We start from the raw sequence: 16,993 nt of genomic DNA, 5'->3' as shown, positions 1-16,993 counted from the left end.
ATTCTTCAGCCTCCTGTGCAGGAGGAGTGTATGTTTAGTCCATTTTTTGGCAGGTATTCTCTAAGTATGTTGCATTATTTCCTCTCCTACTTTGCTGCCTTCTCCTCTCCTCCCCCTTGGCTGCGTTTTCAGCTCTTGTGTCTGCTTGCTGACGCTGCACTTTGATTTGCATGTTAACATGGTTGATCTTTGCAGAAAGCAGTTTTAAATGATTGTTCAGTTATTATGTATATGAGCAAGCTGATGGACACATGACATTTAAAACTATGTGAAATATCTGAATTAGGGAATTGCCTTCTACACTTCTATTATTTTACCCTTGTTTCAGAAGGGAGCAAACAGTTTACAGCTTTTAGGCTTTGGCGGGTTTTAGCACTTCACTGGATGCAGGGTAAAATAGTTCCTTCAGACTGCTGTCCTTTACTAACTCCATGAATTTTCAGCAAGGTTGGGCCTGTGTTTCTCTTGTCAGAGCTGAGCAGGCATCCTCAGCCAGGGCTGTGGGTTTTGTAGAAGCCAAGCAGTCCTGTACCTTCAAGTCGCTGAATTCATTCTTGCTAAAAGGTCAATCGTGTGAGCTCACACATTTCATCATTATGAAACAGGGATGTGGGGTTTGTTGCTTTGGTTTTTATTTGGCTTTTTAAAGTTCCAGTTTTATCTCAATTTGGGAACTTGCCCTTTTTGTTATCTTCTTCTGGGCTAGAGGTACACACTCACTGTGTGAGGCATTGTGCTGTATTAGCTCATCATATGCAAAATACTTAAAATCGTAAGTATACTATATATCCACAAATGAAGAAAACAGATATTTTGTTAACTCAGAATTACATAACCATGTGTGAATGAAATTTGAGGAAAAATATTCTTCCAGTTGTAGTAAATAGCTGGATTTTTTGGTTCGGTGGGTTTTTTCATCTCCATGTTTAGTACTGTGTCTGAATATTAGTGCTTCAAAACAAAGCAAAACAAAAATTCAAAGCATTTGGTATTGTCAAAATGGTTGTGTTATTTTTAACTTTATTTCTCATGTAAGTGCAACTTCTTGGGGCAACCCCCTGTCAGCACCTGGCTCTGGCAGAGGTTTCCTGACCATTCCTGTTTCCACCAGAGCTTTCATGGTTCAGCCTGTCTCATGCCTGTTGACTTCATTGTCCTCTTCCAAAGAGTGCCTTGTTGGCTAATTTCTTGGAAGTGTGCATATGCTCTTGATCAAGGGGGCTTAGGTATACAACTAAATCTTTATAAAGCTGTCCAAATTTGGGGGTGGTTAGAGTATAGGTAAAAATGTCCATTTCTGGTCATGCCTGCAGAAGGTAAAAAAAGTCTCACCGTGTTTTCATTGTTGTCTACACTAAAGTATAATATGAACATAAATTGTGAATACAATTGTTATCCATGCAGATAACATGTATCTTATGTTGCAAGTCACCTGATCTGCTCTTAAATCCTCTTACTGTCCAAAGGTGCACAATGGCTCCCAGGAGAAGAAACCTCTTTTAAAATAATTTCAAACTTTAATGGAAGTTAAAATGTAATATGAAGCCCCTAAGCTGGAAGAAATAGATCTGTGGCATTTTCTTCCCTTGTAGGGAGTGCTCTCTGATTCTTTTTCAGGTGACAATAATATTGAACAGAAGGACCATGCATCCATGCCCTCCCTGATCCCCGCTTTGCACTGACTGTCTCTCACTCAGTTTCAATGCCTAGTACAAAATGACATGCCTATTGCGTTGAAGTCAGCTGGCAAGCTTCAACCCAAAGTTCTTTTTTGTCACTGTTTAGGAGTGTGTGTGTTTGAAGGTGTCAAAGCATGTGGAATTGTATAAATACAGGTTTCTGAGATCTTGCAGTTGTTTGTGAATAGGCTGAATTTTGGTCAGTGGGTTTCTACAAAACCAGTGAGGTCACCTTGCTGGGCTGTAATACTCCTCTGTGGCCAATTTTAGACTGTCTATTAGATAACACCAATACTTAAATTCCAAAAAGAGAAGTCCCACTAAGCTTCTGAGCAGTTCCTTATTTACACTAAATAAATGTATCTTTAGGGATTATTATTTTCTCTAGTACGTGCAGCTAAACAACTGTCATAATTTCTGTTTATGATTTTGTTTATCTGGTAGAAAAGAGTGGTGGAGCAGCTTCGGAAGAATTTGATAGTGAAGCAGGAACAGCCAGACAGTAAATTTCAAATACAGCCATTGGCACAGTCAGAAAACAAACTACAGACACCACAGCCACAACCACTACAACAGCTACAGCAACATCACCATCAACAGCAGCAACAGTCCACGGCACCCTCTCCAAACGTGATAGGATCACAGGTAAAAAGCTACAATTCTTTTTCTTACTAAAGGTGAAGCTCACTGAAAATTAAAAAAAGAAAAACTGCAGAGAGAAAACTGCAAACTTTCACTTATGCCTGCTAGTGTGCCAAATGAATTTCTTCTTCTATGAATATGCTGACATATGTATTTTGGGTTTTTTGGCAAAAATCTCCAATCTGAGTTTAAAAAACAATGTACTGTTTCAAAGTTGAATCATAACCCCACAGAAAACAAGGGTGGCAGTGTATCACCTTTCTTAAAAATAAGTGTAAGTTTAGCAAATGAGCCTGTCTTTTCCTTAGCTGCATGAATGAGTCTGACCATACCTAGTAGGTCCCCAGAAGCAGTAAATACTTTACACACTCTGGATGAGGTATATGATTTTGTTAGTCATTTATTTTTAAATGACTAACAAAATGCCCTCTACAAATGAAAACAAAATGCAAGAAAACAGTTCCTCCTTCTTTTTGTTTGGTTCTTTTTAAACAGATGTAGGTCACACCAAATCATACTTACCTGAATTTTCAAAGATTCGTCTAAAAGTAGACAGTGTCAATTGCAGAGTTCAAGTTTTAGGAAATAGGGTCTTTATTGGGAAGGTGAACTGAATTTTAGTACAGTATAGAGACATAATCCCAGAACTCAACAGAGAAAGTGGTTGGCTTAAGAGGGGTATTTCAAGTTTCTCCTGTTCAGGTATTTGAATTCACAAAAGTGTGCTAATAAAACAGCTAGAAAATGCAGGGAGGTGTTCTGTAAGAAGTGTATATGAAGTCTTTTCTTCCTGTTGATGCAATCTTAGGAGCTCATGTTTACCTGGATAGGCAGATGACAGAGTTCACCTATGAAGTTTGTTTTATGCACATTGCAGTGAATCACACCCACAGCTTTGACCAGTTGTGATTCTCGTCTTCCCTTTCTCTGAAAGCAGAGGTGAGAGAAATGGTTGGGCTGCTAGTTCTCTTGTTAACTCAGCAAGTTGGTTTGGATGCATTCTAAAATGCATTTGTGAAGCTTAGCTAATTGTCGTTTTGAGAAAAGTACATTGAAGAAATGAAGCAAACCTAACTAAGGAAAACACATTTTGAGCAGCAACATCAACATCAAAGCTGAAATGGAATAAAGAAGCAAATATTACTATGTCCTAAAGTATTTATAGGCAAACAATGGATCATTGTTGTATCAGTGATCTCTGTTTCTCAGACAGGAAACATGAGAGCAGCAAGCACAATTTCAGTTTCTCAGTATCCCACACTTTGAATTCACTCATTAACTTCCAGGTCATCTCCTGGGTTGTAAAAACTGAGGTTTTGTTCAAAGTTAAAGAGCCCTCTAGTGAAACAGACAAAAAACTGCTGCACTCATCTGACTTGGTACTGTATTACATGGTACAGCCGTACTTGGAAAGTAGTTACAAATTGGAAGGCAGTTTGTCCTGTCCCTTGGATAAATAAGCCAGCTTTTATCCGTAACACTTTTCTGGTTTTATTTATGTTGTTAAAATAGTGAAGTATCCTCACTTGTTTCTGCATCTCAGGTTTTACCTCTGCCTTACTGTCTCTCAATCTCTTTCAGCAAAGAAAGGTCAAATACTTTGTCTCTCTGTGAACAGTTTGTTCATACCTGCTTTTGTAAATAACACCTTTTTCTAGGCTGTGTCACTACAGAGAATGTTTTCAGAGATTGTTTTCAGAGCAATCAAATTTAGGAATCTAGGTTTATATGCCATAATTAACAGTGACATTTTAATATACATGTGTCCAGTGAGGTCTTTTAAAATTTTCATGAGCAACAAGCCTGCTGAAAGGTCATATTATTGCAATATTATGTGCAATAATGCAGACTCACTATGAATGAGTTTTATTGAATATTAAGTTGAATATTAATTCAACTTCAGTATGAATTAATGCATTGACTACTTTTTAGAATAAGCAATCTAATTAATACTCAGCAAAGTAACAGGGATATTCAAGCTCTATGATCTCACTGAAGCTGTACTCTGAGTACTTGCAGAGTTAGTAGAACCCCTTGGAAAAGTCACAGTCTTGCATTACATGATTGATTACACCTTTCTTTAAAACATTTATGGTTGAATGTAATGCTTGTGAAAATGATACCACGTTACATCTCATTGGAAAAGCTTGACTAATGTTACTGCATTATGGGAATGGAGCCTCTTGCTTTGGAGAAGGTGCAGCAGAGGTTGATAAGCTTGTTAGATCTCAGATAAAAAGTTAAGAAAATTGTGTTGCAACAAGGACAATTTAATTATGTCTGGGTTTTTCATAAATATATAAAACTGAAGCATAAATTATCCTTTTATTTGGCATTATACAGGGAATTTTTTCACACTTGTGCATAATTAACAGTTTGTGGACATAGTTTAATTATTATGAAATTAGAAGTGTGAAAGTAAACTCTTTGTTTAAGGGGACAGTATTTGTGAAAATACTGAAGCATTCAATGGGAAATGTATTATTTTATTAGAAAAAAGATAAAGGTCTTGTATGATTAAAGTCAAGTAGTTTAAATCAGGCATGTTCAGAACACAAAGACTGCCTGATCCCTGGTTTTCCATTTTTTCCTCTGTAGAACACAGAGCTGACATCAGGAGGGAATGGTGGCTATTTAGTACTAACAGCATTTCTTCATGTGACTAAAGTTTTGAAGATGCAGTGCTGTTGGGGCAATGGATTTTTTACACCAAAGTGAAAAGAAATAAGATCATTTGCCATTCTGTCAAGTGTCATGTCTCATGAGTTTTCTGTTTGCATTGTGTTCTGGTTTTATATGGAGACTCTCACCTTGTTGCTTTTTGAATGAGATTTGTAAAGTCCATTTGCCTCAGCATCTTGGAAGACAGTATATTTTAAAACAAAACTCTGAAATTATAGTTGCTTCAACTTTGGAATTTTGGGCATGATGTACTGAGGCATTTCAGATAAATGCTGGTGTTACATGATTCAAAACCATTCTTTTTAAAACAGCCCAAGAGTAATCATGGTGTCAAACATATATTCCAAAACTAGCCCATTCCACAGAAGTTAAATTTAATTGTCTGCATCTGGGCAGACTAACAGCCAGCTCTTACAACTTCAGGACAACCCTATTGATGCTCTTAGGAAACAAAGTTCAGTACAAGGTAACTCTATGTATCACTAAAGCTGAGACTGGGATGCCCAAAATAAAAACTATATTTTTGTTTTTTAAAAAAACAACTTATTAATGTTTTCCCCTCTCTTCCTCTGATTGTGAGGATCACTGTAATCACTGTAACTACAGTTTCCATTTGAAAATAGGAGTTTTACTCAGTGAGAAGCTAGTTTGCTGCAATGTTTCATAAACCTCCACCTTAAATGTTTGACATTGACACTGCATGTTTGGAAGTAATATGAAACTAAACGATCCAAAATAGATATGCCAGTGCTAACACTTAATTGTAATTTTCTCAGGAATTTGTTTTGATTCAATCTGCAATGCTGCAGGTGATTAAAACAGACCAAACGGGTGCCTCAGATGAGAATGCTTCTAGCTATCTAGTTTTCAGAGGCATAAGATAATGTGCCTGTCTGAACAGCAGGTAGATAGGCTCAGAGCTGCCTTTTCTTTCTCCTGCTGTCTATTGTTTCTGACTAACCAACCCACGTCCTGTCTGATACAGAGTGTCTCTGTCTCTTACAGTGTATTTTCTGTTTCCCTTAGAAAACTGTAACTACAGCTTCTATGATCACCACTAAGACACTACCTCTCGTCTTGAAAGCAGCAACTGCGACCATGCCTGCCTCTGTTGTGGGTCAGAGACCTACCATTGCCATGGTTACTGCTATCAACAACAATCAGAAAGCAGTCCTCAGCACTGATGCGCAGAGTGCACCAGTCAACCTCCAGACAACAAATAAGGTCACTGGGCCAGGAGCTGAGGCAGTCCAAATAGTGACAAAAAACACAGTAACTTTGGTAAGCTTTTCATGTGTTTGCCCTGCAGATATGTGTGGGTTTGGTTAACAAGAAGGCTATTGGAAAAAAATAAACAGTCAGGGTTTCTCACAGAAAGGAGGATAGTAGGGACATGGTGTGAGTCTTCACTAGCTGACATTGCTAAAGTGATAGTCTATGAGAAAAACATATTCTCTCCATGTGGGTTGTTATTACTGTTTTGCTTTATAGAATTAAATCAGTGCTGTCATCACCTCTGTGTAAAGTTTCCCCTGTTAGTAACCGTAGTCATGGAGCAGTAGTGATTGCTTTGCCCTTACTGAATCTGTATGGCTATGCTCTGCAGAATTCTTACTCTTTTCTTAGGCAAAGGAGATGTCAGGCTTTCTTCATTTGATCAGTTTGGGTCTTTGTCTTGGGGTTTTTTTGAATGATAAAGTCTCTGATGTTAGACACATCCCTTAAGTTTGCCCACTACCATGTCTTCATTCAGCACCTTTTCAAACACATAAACAGTTGCTGTTTCTTTAAAAACATGTATTTTGGAAATACAGATTTTATGCTTTAGCTACATCACAGAGTCTTTTCCGGAATAGTTAGCCACCTAGAAGTAAAAGAACCAATGTTTCAGAACTGGATTACATAGGCTTCTTGGTCTGGAAACCAGGCATTATGTAAAAAAACATGACAGAGAAATTTTACTTCTGAAGTAAAGGCTATGGCTTTATTAAACAAAATCCAATTTATCTCTATTTATTAAAATACAGTTTAATGCAGATGGAAGTAATTTTGTTTCCTAATGAGGCATATATTTGTGATCAGAATAGAGAAGACTATTTGAATGGAGTTTTTTCTACTGTTCTCTTTTCCTGTGTCATCCCTTGCACCACTTCATCTGTTCTTTGTGTCTGTACTTCATTTCTTTGGTGAATAACTTTGATTTGAGGAGGTAATTCTATTTTAATAGTAGTCTATGATTTATGTTTTTATAGCAAATTTCATCAAAAAATCAGAATATTTTCCCGAGTACTAATTAATCAGTACAAGACCTTTTTGAAGAAAATTGCAATCCTATGTGGGTGGACAGAAATACAGGAGGGTATAAAATAACATGGACATTAATTTCAGAGAATCTCCCCAGGTACTCATGGTAACTGGTAGTGCTCTTCAGTGGTTAATCATGTGGCAGCTCCGTGCAGCTGATTTCAGTTACCCTTTCAGGGAAGTACTTGGGTTTCCTTAAAATCAGATCCTAATTGTTTCAAATGAATGGCCTACTTTTTAAAATTTCAAGTTGTCTATTTTGAGCCCCTCACAGTGTCATTAATATTGCTGGAAGAGTTGTAACTTTCAAATCTTTGCTATTTGCATTATATGTTCTCTCATTCTTCTGTGTGTCATTCACTATGAAAAGACCATAACTCATACAACTGAGCATCAAAATGTTACTATTTTCTGTCTGTTGTAATGCCACTTTTTAATGATTAAAACAAACATGAGTTTTTATTATCATCAAATGAAATGGTTTTAGATTGCAGAGCACAATAGTTAGTACAGTTGAACTAAAAGGAAATATGTCTGCAATTTATGAAGCAAGGTGTGTAGGATCTAGAAAATAAGGTTTAGTTCTGTCTTTAATATATTTCTAATGAGGAACCTCTTGCTATAAAAAATTGTTTACAGAGTGAAAACTGAGGACATCAAGTCTGAAAGTACCTTCAGGATGTTAATTTTGGTGAAAAACTTCAAAACTAAAGTTTCCTCTTACCTCTTACTGTGCTTTCTCATGTTCTTATAGCAGGTTCAGGCTACGCCTCAGCCCATAAAAGTGCCGCAGTTCATCCCTCCTCCCAGACTTACTCCTCGTCCAAATTTTCTTCCACAGGTGAGTATACAGAGAACAAACAATAGAAGGAGGAACTTAATTATAGCATAGATAGAAGAGACTTTTGATGAACGTTGAGTGGTGTTTACTGCTGATGCTGGAGAAAACTATTCATCCTCAACAGGTTTGCAGGTGATAACAATTTTGAGGGTTCAGTCAATATTTTTCAAGGCAGTGCTGACATGCAGACAGTCCTAGACAGAATAAAGGAAGAGGCCAGCAGGAATTTCTTGAGCCTCAGCATGAGAAAAGGCGATCTTGTACCTGGAATGGACTAACTCTCTGCACAGGTACAGGCTGGGGACTGACTGGCTGAGGAGCTGCGCAGATTAAAAGGTCTTGGTTGACAGCAGCTCAATGAGTGATGTGCCCCAACAGCAAAGAAACCTACCAGCATATTGACCTGTACCAGCAGGATTACAGCCAGTAGATTCAGGGAAGAGATTATCCACCTTTCCTCAGCAATCATGAAACTGAGTCCAATAAACACCCTGCAGTTTTGGAATCCCTGGTTGATAAATTTGAAGCATGGAGCATGGGAAGGAAGGCCACTAAGATAGCTTGGGGCAGCAGGAATATATAACCTGTACAGGAATATATAACCTGTAAGGAGAGGCCAAGGAATCTGGGCTTTTCAAATTTGGAGAAGAGGCTTTGGAGGCACCTTAACAGCAATGTTGCTTCCAGTATCAGCAAGGATATAAACAAGAAGCTGGAGGCATAGAGACATAGATGCTTGGCAGGAAAATTAGAGGCAATGCTCATAAATGAGGACAGGGAAGTTTTAGACTGCATATAAGGAAACACTTCTCTCTTTGAGGACAGTTAGGAGTGGAAGACGCTTGCCAGACATGTTGTGAAAGCTCCATCCTTGAAGTTTTACAAGACTTACCTGGACAAAGCCTTAAGCCAGCCAATCTTCATTTAGTAATGGTCCTGCTCTGAGCAAGAGGTCAAATTAGAGACCTCCTCAGCCACCCTCCACCTGTATGAATTTGTAGTTATGAAATTTGCATATGATGATTATAAATGATCTTGTATGTCATAAGTGAAATGAACCCATGGAATAGGTGTCATCAAAATTAAAGCATCACCCAAGGCCTTAAATTGCTGTAATTGTTGCTTGATACTGATGAGTGAAAAAAGAAAAAATTATATGTCTCTAGATTATTCCCAAATATTTCTGTATTGCAAGGGAGAGTGGCTTCTGTTTTCAGCTGAGTAGTAAAACTTGTGGTTTGTTTTTTTTTTCCTCATGGTTTGGGGAGGACACAGATTGTTTCTTTATGTAAAAAAAATATCTTGGATTAACTGCTTCATTTGTATGAAGTATGTGATGCTGTGAATAAAAGTAAATATTTTGCAAAGTGAGAAAGGAAAGTAAAGGCTGCTATCTGATTAATATTTGGGTATGGTGAGATCTATTGAAATGTGACCTAGTTTTTCATGGTAAAATGCTTTATGGAGTATTGCAGGTGGATAGGAATCAAATAAGGAAAAAAAGAGCTTTATTTTTAAAGTAATGTGCTCTGCTTCTGTACTCTGCAATGATATTTTAAGTCCATTGTTAAATTACAAACTTAACAGAGACAGGAAATAAGCAAGTATTGGTGATGAGTTTTGAAAGATTCTTGTGGCTCTTCTCATTCTTGTGAAAGAAAAGAAATAGTTGCATTTACCTGTGCATTCAGCACTTTCAGTAAGGGATTAATATGTAATCTTGTAACTTTTTATGCTTATCAAGATTGGTTGTGCAGGTATCTAAATAATATATAGAATTGACAGATAACAGGTATTTGCTGGAAAAAATAATTTTTTGTTTCAGGGCACAGTCAACTGTTCATAATTTCTTGGAGGTTCATTACAAAGCCCTGAAACACTTTTAATACGAGCGCCTCAGCTGTGCCTGTAAATATCACATGGATTTTTTTGGCCTGTAAAACCAAGATGTGAATTTAGATACAGATAAGGCATTTGGCAATAAACATTCTGTATAAATATCTGTGCATCCAAATACCATTTCAGGGATGGTGACTATATATGCAAATGTTATGGATGGGTTTTATGTAAGTAGGCTTGAAAATGTGGTGCTTTTTTCTCTTAACATACTTAGGACAGTATGCTAAAAATGATGTTATCTAAAAAAATCAAGCAGCCTCCTGCAGATTATACAGGATGAATTGAAAGACTTAGTGAAAAGCTGATCTGAAATACTGATATATAAATCTCTGGGTTTTATTTTTTTCTTTTTCTTATTTTGTTTCTGTAGGTTCGACCTAAACCAGTTGCCCAAAATAACATTCCTATTGCCCCTGCACCTCCCCCAATGCTTGCAGCTCCTCAACTTATTCAGAGGCCTGTGATGTTGACAACAAAGTTCACACCCACCTCTTTACCCAACTCTCAGAACTCCATCCATCCAGTTCGTGTAGTTAATGGGCAGACAGCAACCATAGCCAAAACCTTCCCTATGGCACAGCTCACCAGCATCGTGATAGCAGCACCGGGGACCAGGCTCGCTGGGCCTCAGACTGTACAGATCAGCAAACCAAACATTGAAAAACAGGTACAGATAAAGTGCCTACTAATGCAATCTACTGGGCTTATTGCTTTACTGTGCAGCTGTGGAGAGGACGACAGCCAGGGAGACATTTTCAGTGGATACTGGAGATAGTCATGTTCCAGTGGCTGTACAAATTATGGAATGACTTGCAGCTCTTGGGATAGATGTTACCATTTCCTTTAATATGGGCCATTGGCACCTTTTTCTCCTGCTTCAGTGTTTTTATGCTCCCTCTACTGTTTAAACATCAGTAGTTCATAAGCAGGCTACATTGCAGGGTTTGACTAGTATCTTGAAGAACAATTACAAGCTGAAGTCCATCTTCATATCAAGCCCTTTTGTTTTTCAAAGGGTGGTTATGTGAAAGGCAAAAATTGCACAGAATTGTAGGGATATTTAATCAGATAATTGTAGCCATTTCTTCCATGATCCCTTGGACTTGCAATCTTGTGATTGGAGGCAAAATAGTCTCACTCAGCTTCTGAAGTCTGATGGTTCCCTCTGTCTAAATCAAACTGAATGAGTGGAAAGGAGACCTTCAGAAGGAGAGAATTCTGTATGTTTAAAATCTCTCTCCAGAAAAGACTTCTGTAAAATAAAAATTACTTAAGTCAGTGTGGATTGCAACTGAGCGTCCTTGACAGTCTGCTCAAGTAAAGCAATATTCTGATTCACTTTTAACTCTTTTGTATATTGTATGTTAGTAATAGTGTAACATTGTATACTATATTGCATACTATAACATAATATTTATGTAATTTATATAGATAATAGTAGTATATATGTCACTTATAACTCTTTTCTAGACTAATGTGCCTTGAAATTACCTTCTTTCTGCTTTTGAAATACTTATGGAGACTGGAAAATCATGTGCATGAAAGTTGTGCTCATGCTCAGCTCTGCTTGTGAAGTCTCAAGAGTAGGTTCTTGCATACCTCGGGGCTGTTGCACCGGTTACTCAGCAATGTGTGTGCTTTCCATGTGAAGTTGTACTTCTACAATATTTGACTTTTGATGACTGTTCCTTTTGATGTCAGCAATATTAATTTGCTCTTTGAATAATTACTGGCAACTACAGAAAAACAGGTGGTTCAATCACACATGAAATTTTCTGTATAATTTCTCCATATCATAAAGCGAAAGTTTGTCTGTCTGTAGCTGGCCTTACTCAGTTTATAGCCTCAACATCCATGCTGTAGGCTGAGGGATGTCAGGCAGAAGATTTATGACTTGAGAAAAGAAAAAGGCTTCAGAAACATCCGACATTGAGGAGTTCAGAGAGACAGTTTTTGAGCCATTCAAAATTCTATAAAAATCAAAGACTGAGGAGTGAGAAGTACAAAATGTATGTGCCATGCAGAGGGGTTTTCAAGTGGAAGTCTTGATGGGATGAGTTTTCTTGAAGTGTCTGGTATTCCCATACATTACAGTGATTTCTGTAACAAAGTTAACTCTTAAAATCGCTATTTTATCTTGTGCGGCTGTGTGAGGTAATGGATTGGTGACAAGGCTGTTTCATTCTTTGTTAAATGAAAATACCTTACTTAACATTCCTCTTGCATCAGATTCTTCAATTAAGTCTTTGTTAGCACACTGTCAGCTTTAAACATTTTCTCTCCTGTATTTGCAAAAGTATTTGTTTTGTTTTAATAGTCAAAGTAAAAAAAGTCATTCTTATCACTGAATGTGAGAAACACTGTTTTCTTGCAGACTATTAAACCACATGTGGAAACAGAAGAGAAGCAAACAGAAAGTCGTACAGTTACTCCACCTGCTGCACCGAAGCCAAAACGAGAAGAAAATCCACAGGTATCAGAACATACCCAGAGCTTTCTTTTAAGGAAAAAAAAGGACACTGTCCTTCAGAAAATATTTTTTCCCTCTGTTCCCTCAAGACTTCTTAACTTTAGCATTCCATACGTTCTTGTTGGACAGCAGTAGTTGATAAGGCTACAGAATAAAAAATCAAAATAGATGTAGTGCATTGCATTTTCAGTTCTGGAGTGCATTTGGCTTCTAAGTCTTTTGTAAGTTAGAAAATCGTCATTTCTCCATGATACTTACTTCAAACAGGGGTTTAGATTACAGACTTGATTTCCACTCCTTTGAGGTTTTAGACTCTGGAGTTATTCTCAAAGCTGAAGAACTGTCTGTTTTCCTTTATAAAATATTTCTACTCTGGTGAGCAGGAAGGAAAGAGTCACATATATCCACATTCTGCTTGTGTTTTAGTCCAGTTTAGTCTGGGGTGAAAGAGCTTTGTAACTGATTACAACTAAATGCTCTGCTACATTTATTTCCATAGATAGATTCAAATTGACTGTTGTGCGAGTTCTAACTGTTGTCAGTTAGACAACAAAATTCTGATTTTTACATGTCTCTGCATTTCCTGCATTAAAATTAGAATCCTCTAAGAAACCCATAACCTTTAGCAACTAGCAAATCTTAAGCTAGAGTTGGTTCCTTGTAGTTCACAATAGATGGAGAATGATCTTAAACTAGCAATATTTTTTTGGCAATTGAACTGTGTTGGTATCTTCTAATAGTCAGTTCAGTGCTGGAATGGGAGTAAAGAAACTGCTCTCTTGCTCCCACCTCTGCCATCTCTGGGATCATGAGCAATGGGTATTTCCCAGTACCTCAGGCTAGGTTCCCATCTAGGAAACGGGACCCTTGTCTGTCCTTTTCCAAGAAGTGTGACATGCGTGATTGAAAAATGATTTATAGAAGCAAAGTATCACTAAAAATTATTTTGGTGCTTAGTTACTGGTCAGCTACCTTTAAAGGGTATAAATGACTCATCCTAACAGTTGCACTTTTCATTATGTTTTTTCTTCCCTCTCACAGAAACTTGCCTTCATGGTGTCTCTGGGACTAGTTACTCATGACCACCTGGAAGGTAGGAAAAATGTCTTAGGTTGGTTGTTCAGCTTCTGGTTTCATGTCATTCTAGATTGGAAGTAGGATTCCAAAATATTTCTTGTATTAAATGCAGTATTTTCTTGTACAACAGTACCGTTGGGATGTCTGTACTCTTCATCTAACTTAGTTTGTTGTGCATGTTTTTGCTCTTCTTATGACATTGAAACAAAGCATAAAGTTATTTATGCAGTGGAGCAGAGGTTGGGAAGAAAGTGTATGCTCTGATGGTAGAAATCTGTGGCAATACCAATGCTCTCTGGATGACCTCTCCATCTGCAAAGATACACCATGGATAATTTTACTGTAACCTATGCCTAGATTTTTCATTTATTTTATGATCTCATGGAACTGTAATTTTTAATGAATGAGTTAATGGATTATAATTTGATTTATAATTTAAACTTCTAATCCTATGCACTGAAAGACAGCCTGTAATTTCAATCACCTGCATATTTCTCTACTGTATTTTCAAGTGTCAGCAAGGTTACCCGAAGCATTTTTTAAGATCCCAGTTATACTGACCATGAGTTTTAAGTGTCTTAGTCATGGATTACTTGGTCAGAAGAAGGATTTAATCAGTTACTTGAGCATTGTATTTGTATTCCTTGTCAGCTGTTAGTTTTCAAACCTTCAGAAGTTAAAAGTATAATGCAGTTGCCTATACCGGGCATGACTGGTGTTCTGTAGAAATCTTTGTAGCTCTTCTCACATGCAAACTGAATTCTGTGGACTTTATATCATTTCTGAGATCCATTGTTTTCTAACCTGAATGCTTTGTTTTACAAGAAATCCAAAGTAAGCGACAAGAGAGGAAAAGAAGAACAACAGCAAATCCAGTGTACAGTGGAGCCGTTTTTGAGCCTGAGGTATTACTTTTTTGCTGGGGGAAGCTGGTATTTTCATTCTGATCTTGAGTGTCTTTCTAACATCTTGCTACCTTGTAAGCTTTCTCAGTTCTAACTAGAAAGGCAAGCTATCATTTATAGTTCTAAAGGCCATTGCAATGACACGATGCTCAGATTTTTAAATAGTAAATACACTGGGGTGTTTCTAGTACTTGGATCTTTTTCTGCCTTCTCCTATATAAACCTGGCACCAAATGCCAATGTGTGTTGGTCTGCTTGCGTATCAGCCTGAAGCAGTTCAGATATCAGAAGCAATGTAAAAAAGCTAACATTTCTGAAGGTGTGCTTCAGAAAACACAAAAGCCAGTAATCTCACTTAGTACTTACTGTGCTGTTCCTCAGCTACTGCATATAGTTATTGTCAGGAACATTCCCCAACAGAAATTGTTCCATTGTTCCCTGCAGCGCAAGAAGAGTACAGTGACGTACCTGAACAGCACAATGCATCCCGGGACACGTAAAAGAGGTGAGGTATACCCAGACCTGTCTCCCTGCCCAGTGCCTCTTCCTGCACACTGCTTTTGTAGTCCCTATGTCAGTTTGAAGAGCAAAACAAGAAGGACTCTACAGTACTTCATTTGTCCAGTAAATTTCTATGGTAGGCAAAGACCATGACCTTTAGGGATTAGCATGGCAAGATCTATTAAGCAGCTCAGTGTTTCATTTCAGTTTCACTCTCAGAAAAACCCAGACAAAACCCACTCAATTCACTACATATTCACTAGAAATGGGAGATGTTTGAACATCATTTAGTTATGAAGCTGCTGTAAAGATCCCCTTGTTAATGACTAGATTGTATTGTTACTGTCAAGAAGAAAGTAGTTGTGGGAAAAGCATCTGTGCCCTGAATAGGAGAGGAAACTTAGTGTGACAAAAGCCTTGTTTCCTACTGGGAATAGGGATGAGTCCTTCAAAAGAACTTGCCCTGGGTGAGAAAAGCTATTGTGCTCACACTAGGTACTTTAACTGCAACCAGAGTGCCACTTGTCCTAAAATGAGAGATGATCTTTCGTATAGGCATGCAGTACTATTCAGAAGAAATCCTTCTGTAGAACAGGTAGAATTTTACAACTTAGTTTATGGTGAAACAGGTGAAGCAGAACAGTGTGGGAGAGAATGTGATGCCATTGTTTGTGCATGGCATCAACCACACCTACCTGACAATGTTTACCTGATTTTTTATGATTTTCTACAGTCTTTAAAGACTCATAATACCTTCTCAATCCTAAGTTTTCTGTCTAAAAAAAGCAATAAATCAAATTTTTAATAAATTAAACCAGTCTCTCATCTAGCACTGACCAGTTCCATTATTTTTGGGGGTTTTGTCTGTAAGATGAAATATTAATTTGACATATTCTGTTCTTGATCCATGTTTTCAGTCCAGCAGACAATGTGGCAAAGCTGACACTTCTGCAGCTATGCTGTTTTTAAATAAAAGATGTGTCTCTGCTGCTATCCCCTAAAAACATTAAATGTATTTTTTTAAATAATATGATGTAGATTTTAAATAAAGGGTTTTTGCATTTACTCTGTGGATAAGTAAATGTTCCTTCTTCTAATAATGATTTCTTAATTTTATTTTAGACCTTATAATGAACAATTACTGTATCAATGAAAATGATTGCATGCATTTGTACTTGATACTCTCTTACCCTGTTTTTGCAACTGACTATTATACTTTCTATTTTTTTCATCATACCCTATTGTGAGTGAGCCTTTATGTTGCATCAGTGCCAAATTAGTAGCACGTGTTTTCAGTTGACAAAAGATTTGGAAGTACACATTTGTTTTGTAATTTAATACAGCAATATATTGAGTGAAAAGCTTTTGTAAGCATTTGCCCTTGAGAGCTTTAGTTTAATTATAGATGGTGCTGAGCATGTCAGAAATTTCACCCATGGACATCACTAGCAGAAATCCATTTCCAAGGACATAGTGCTGGAACATATCCAGACCTTAAATGCAAGGTTTAGCATGTTAATAGGTATAGACTGACAATCTGTAAACATAAGATCTGGGGAATTATTTCTAGATCCTAACTCCTTTATGTTTACATATCTATAAATTACCTGGGAGAAGGAAGGCAGAAATGATGGTTGCATACTGGGTTTTTTGCTGTCTTGCTTTGCATTTGTAATTTTATAGGAATTGTATGAAGACATTTTGCACATCTGCTAGTCTAAAGGAGTATCTAGGCATTGTGCATAATCAAACATACTTGGCTGAGAAAGTCTAAGAAAGAACACAGAATTTGGAGTGGGTTACAGTAAAAGACCAGTGATAGGTTGAAACTGATTTTATTTATGGGTCAGAAAACAAGACCTGTTCTTAGGTAGCCTAATTTTAAAAATGTACCGGTAGGGTAGAAAGTGCTGATCTGAGAACTGAGAGGTTTAAAAAATGGGGAAGAAAAGTAGGGGGGTGGTGAGTGTTGGCCTCTGATAAAGGATTTAAC

The 16,993-nt window shown here is 37.4% G+C and overlaps 1 protein-coding gene across 9 annotated transcripts in view; it reads left to right on the top strand.

The window, feature by feature from the left end:
- PHF21A (PHD finger protein 21A) overlaps window positions 1-16,993 on the top strand; it is a 124,985-nt gene that overhangs the window by 97,044 nt on the left and 10,948 nt on the right. For 6 of the 9 annotated variants that reach the window (XM_064714106.1, XM_064714109.1, XM_064714102.1 and 3 more), the window contains 8 exons: window positions 2,124-2,324; window positions 6,030-6,284; window positions 8,062-8,148; window positions 10,418-10,714; window positions 12,422-12,520; window positions 13,559-13,610; window positions 14,420-14,499; window positions 14,944-15,004. In XM_064714106.1, the coding sequence (XP_064570176.1) occupies window positions 2,124-2,324; window positions 6,030-6,284; window positions 8,062-8,148; window positions 10,418-10,714; window positions 12,422-12,520; window positions 13,559-13,610; window positions 14,420-14,499; window positions 14,944-15,004 (1,132 nt within the window). The remainder of the gene's footprint in view (window positions 1-2,123; window positions 2,325-6,029; window positions 6,285-8,061; window positions 8,149-10,417; window positions 10,715-12,421; window positions 12,521-13,558; window positions 13,611-14,419; window positions 14,500-14,943; window positions 15,005-16,993) is intronic. The other 3 variants (XM_064714107.1, XM_064714105.1, XM_064714110.1) reach the window with 1 other exon arrangement.

This window comes from Zonotrichia leucophrys, chromosome 5 (genome assembly GCF_028769735.1).
Source record: "Zonotrichia leucophrys gambelii isolate GWCS_2022_RI chromosome 5, RI_Zleu_2.0, whole genome shotgun sequence".
NCBI classification, from domain to species: domain Eukaryota; kingdom Metazoa; phylum Chordata; class Aves; order Passeriformes; family Passerellidae; genus Zonotrichia; species Zonotrichia leucophrys.
The sequence above is the reverse complement of the archived record's forward strand: the minus strand, read 5'-3'. Positions and strand labels throughout refer to the sequence as shown.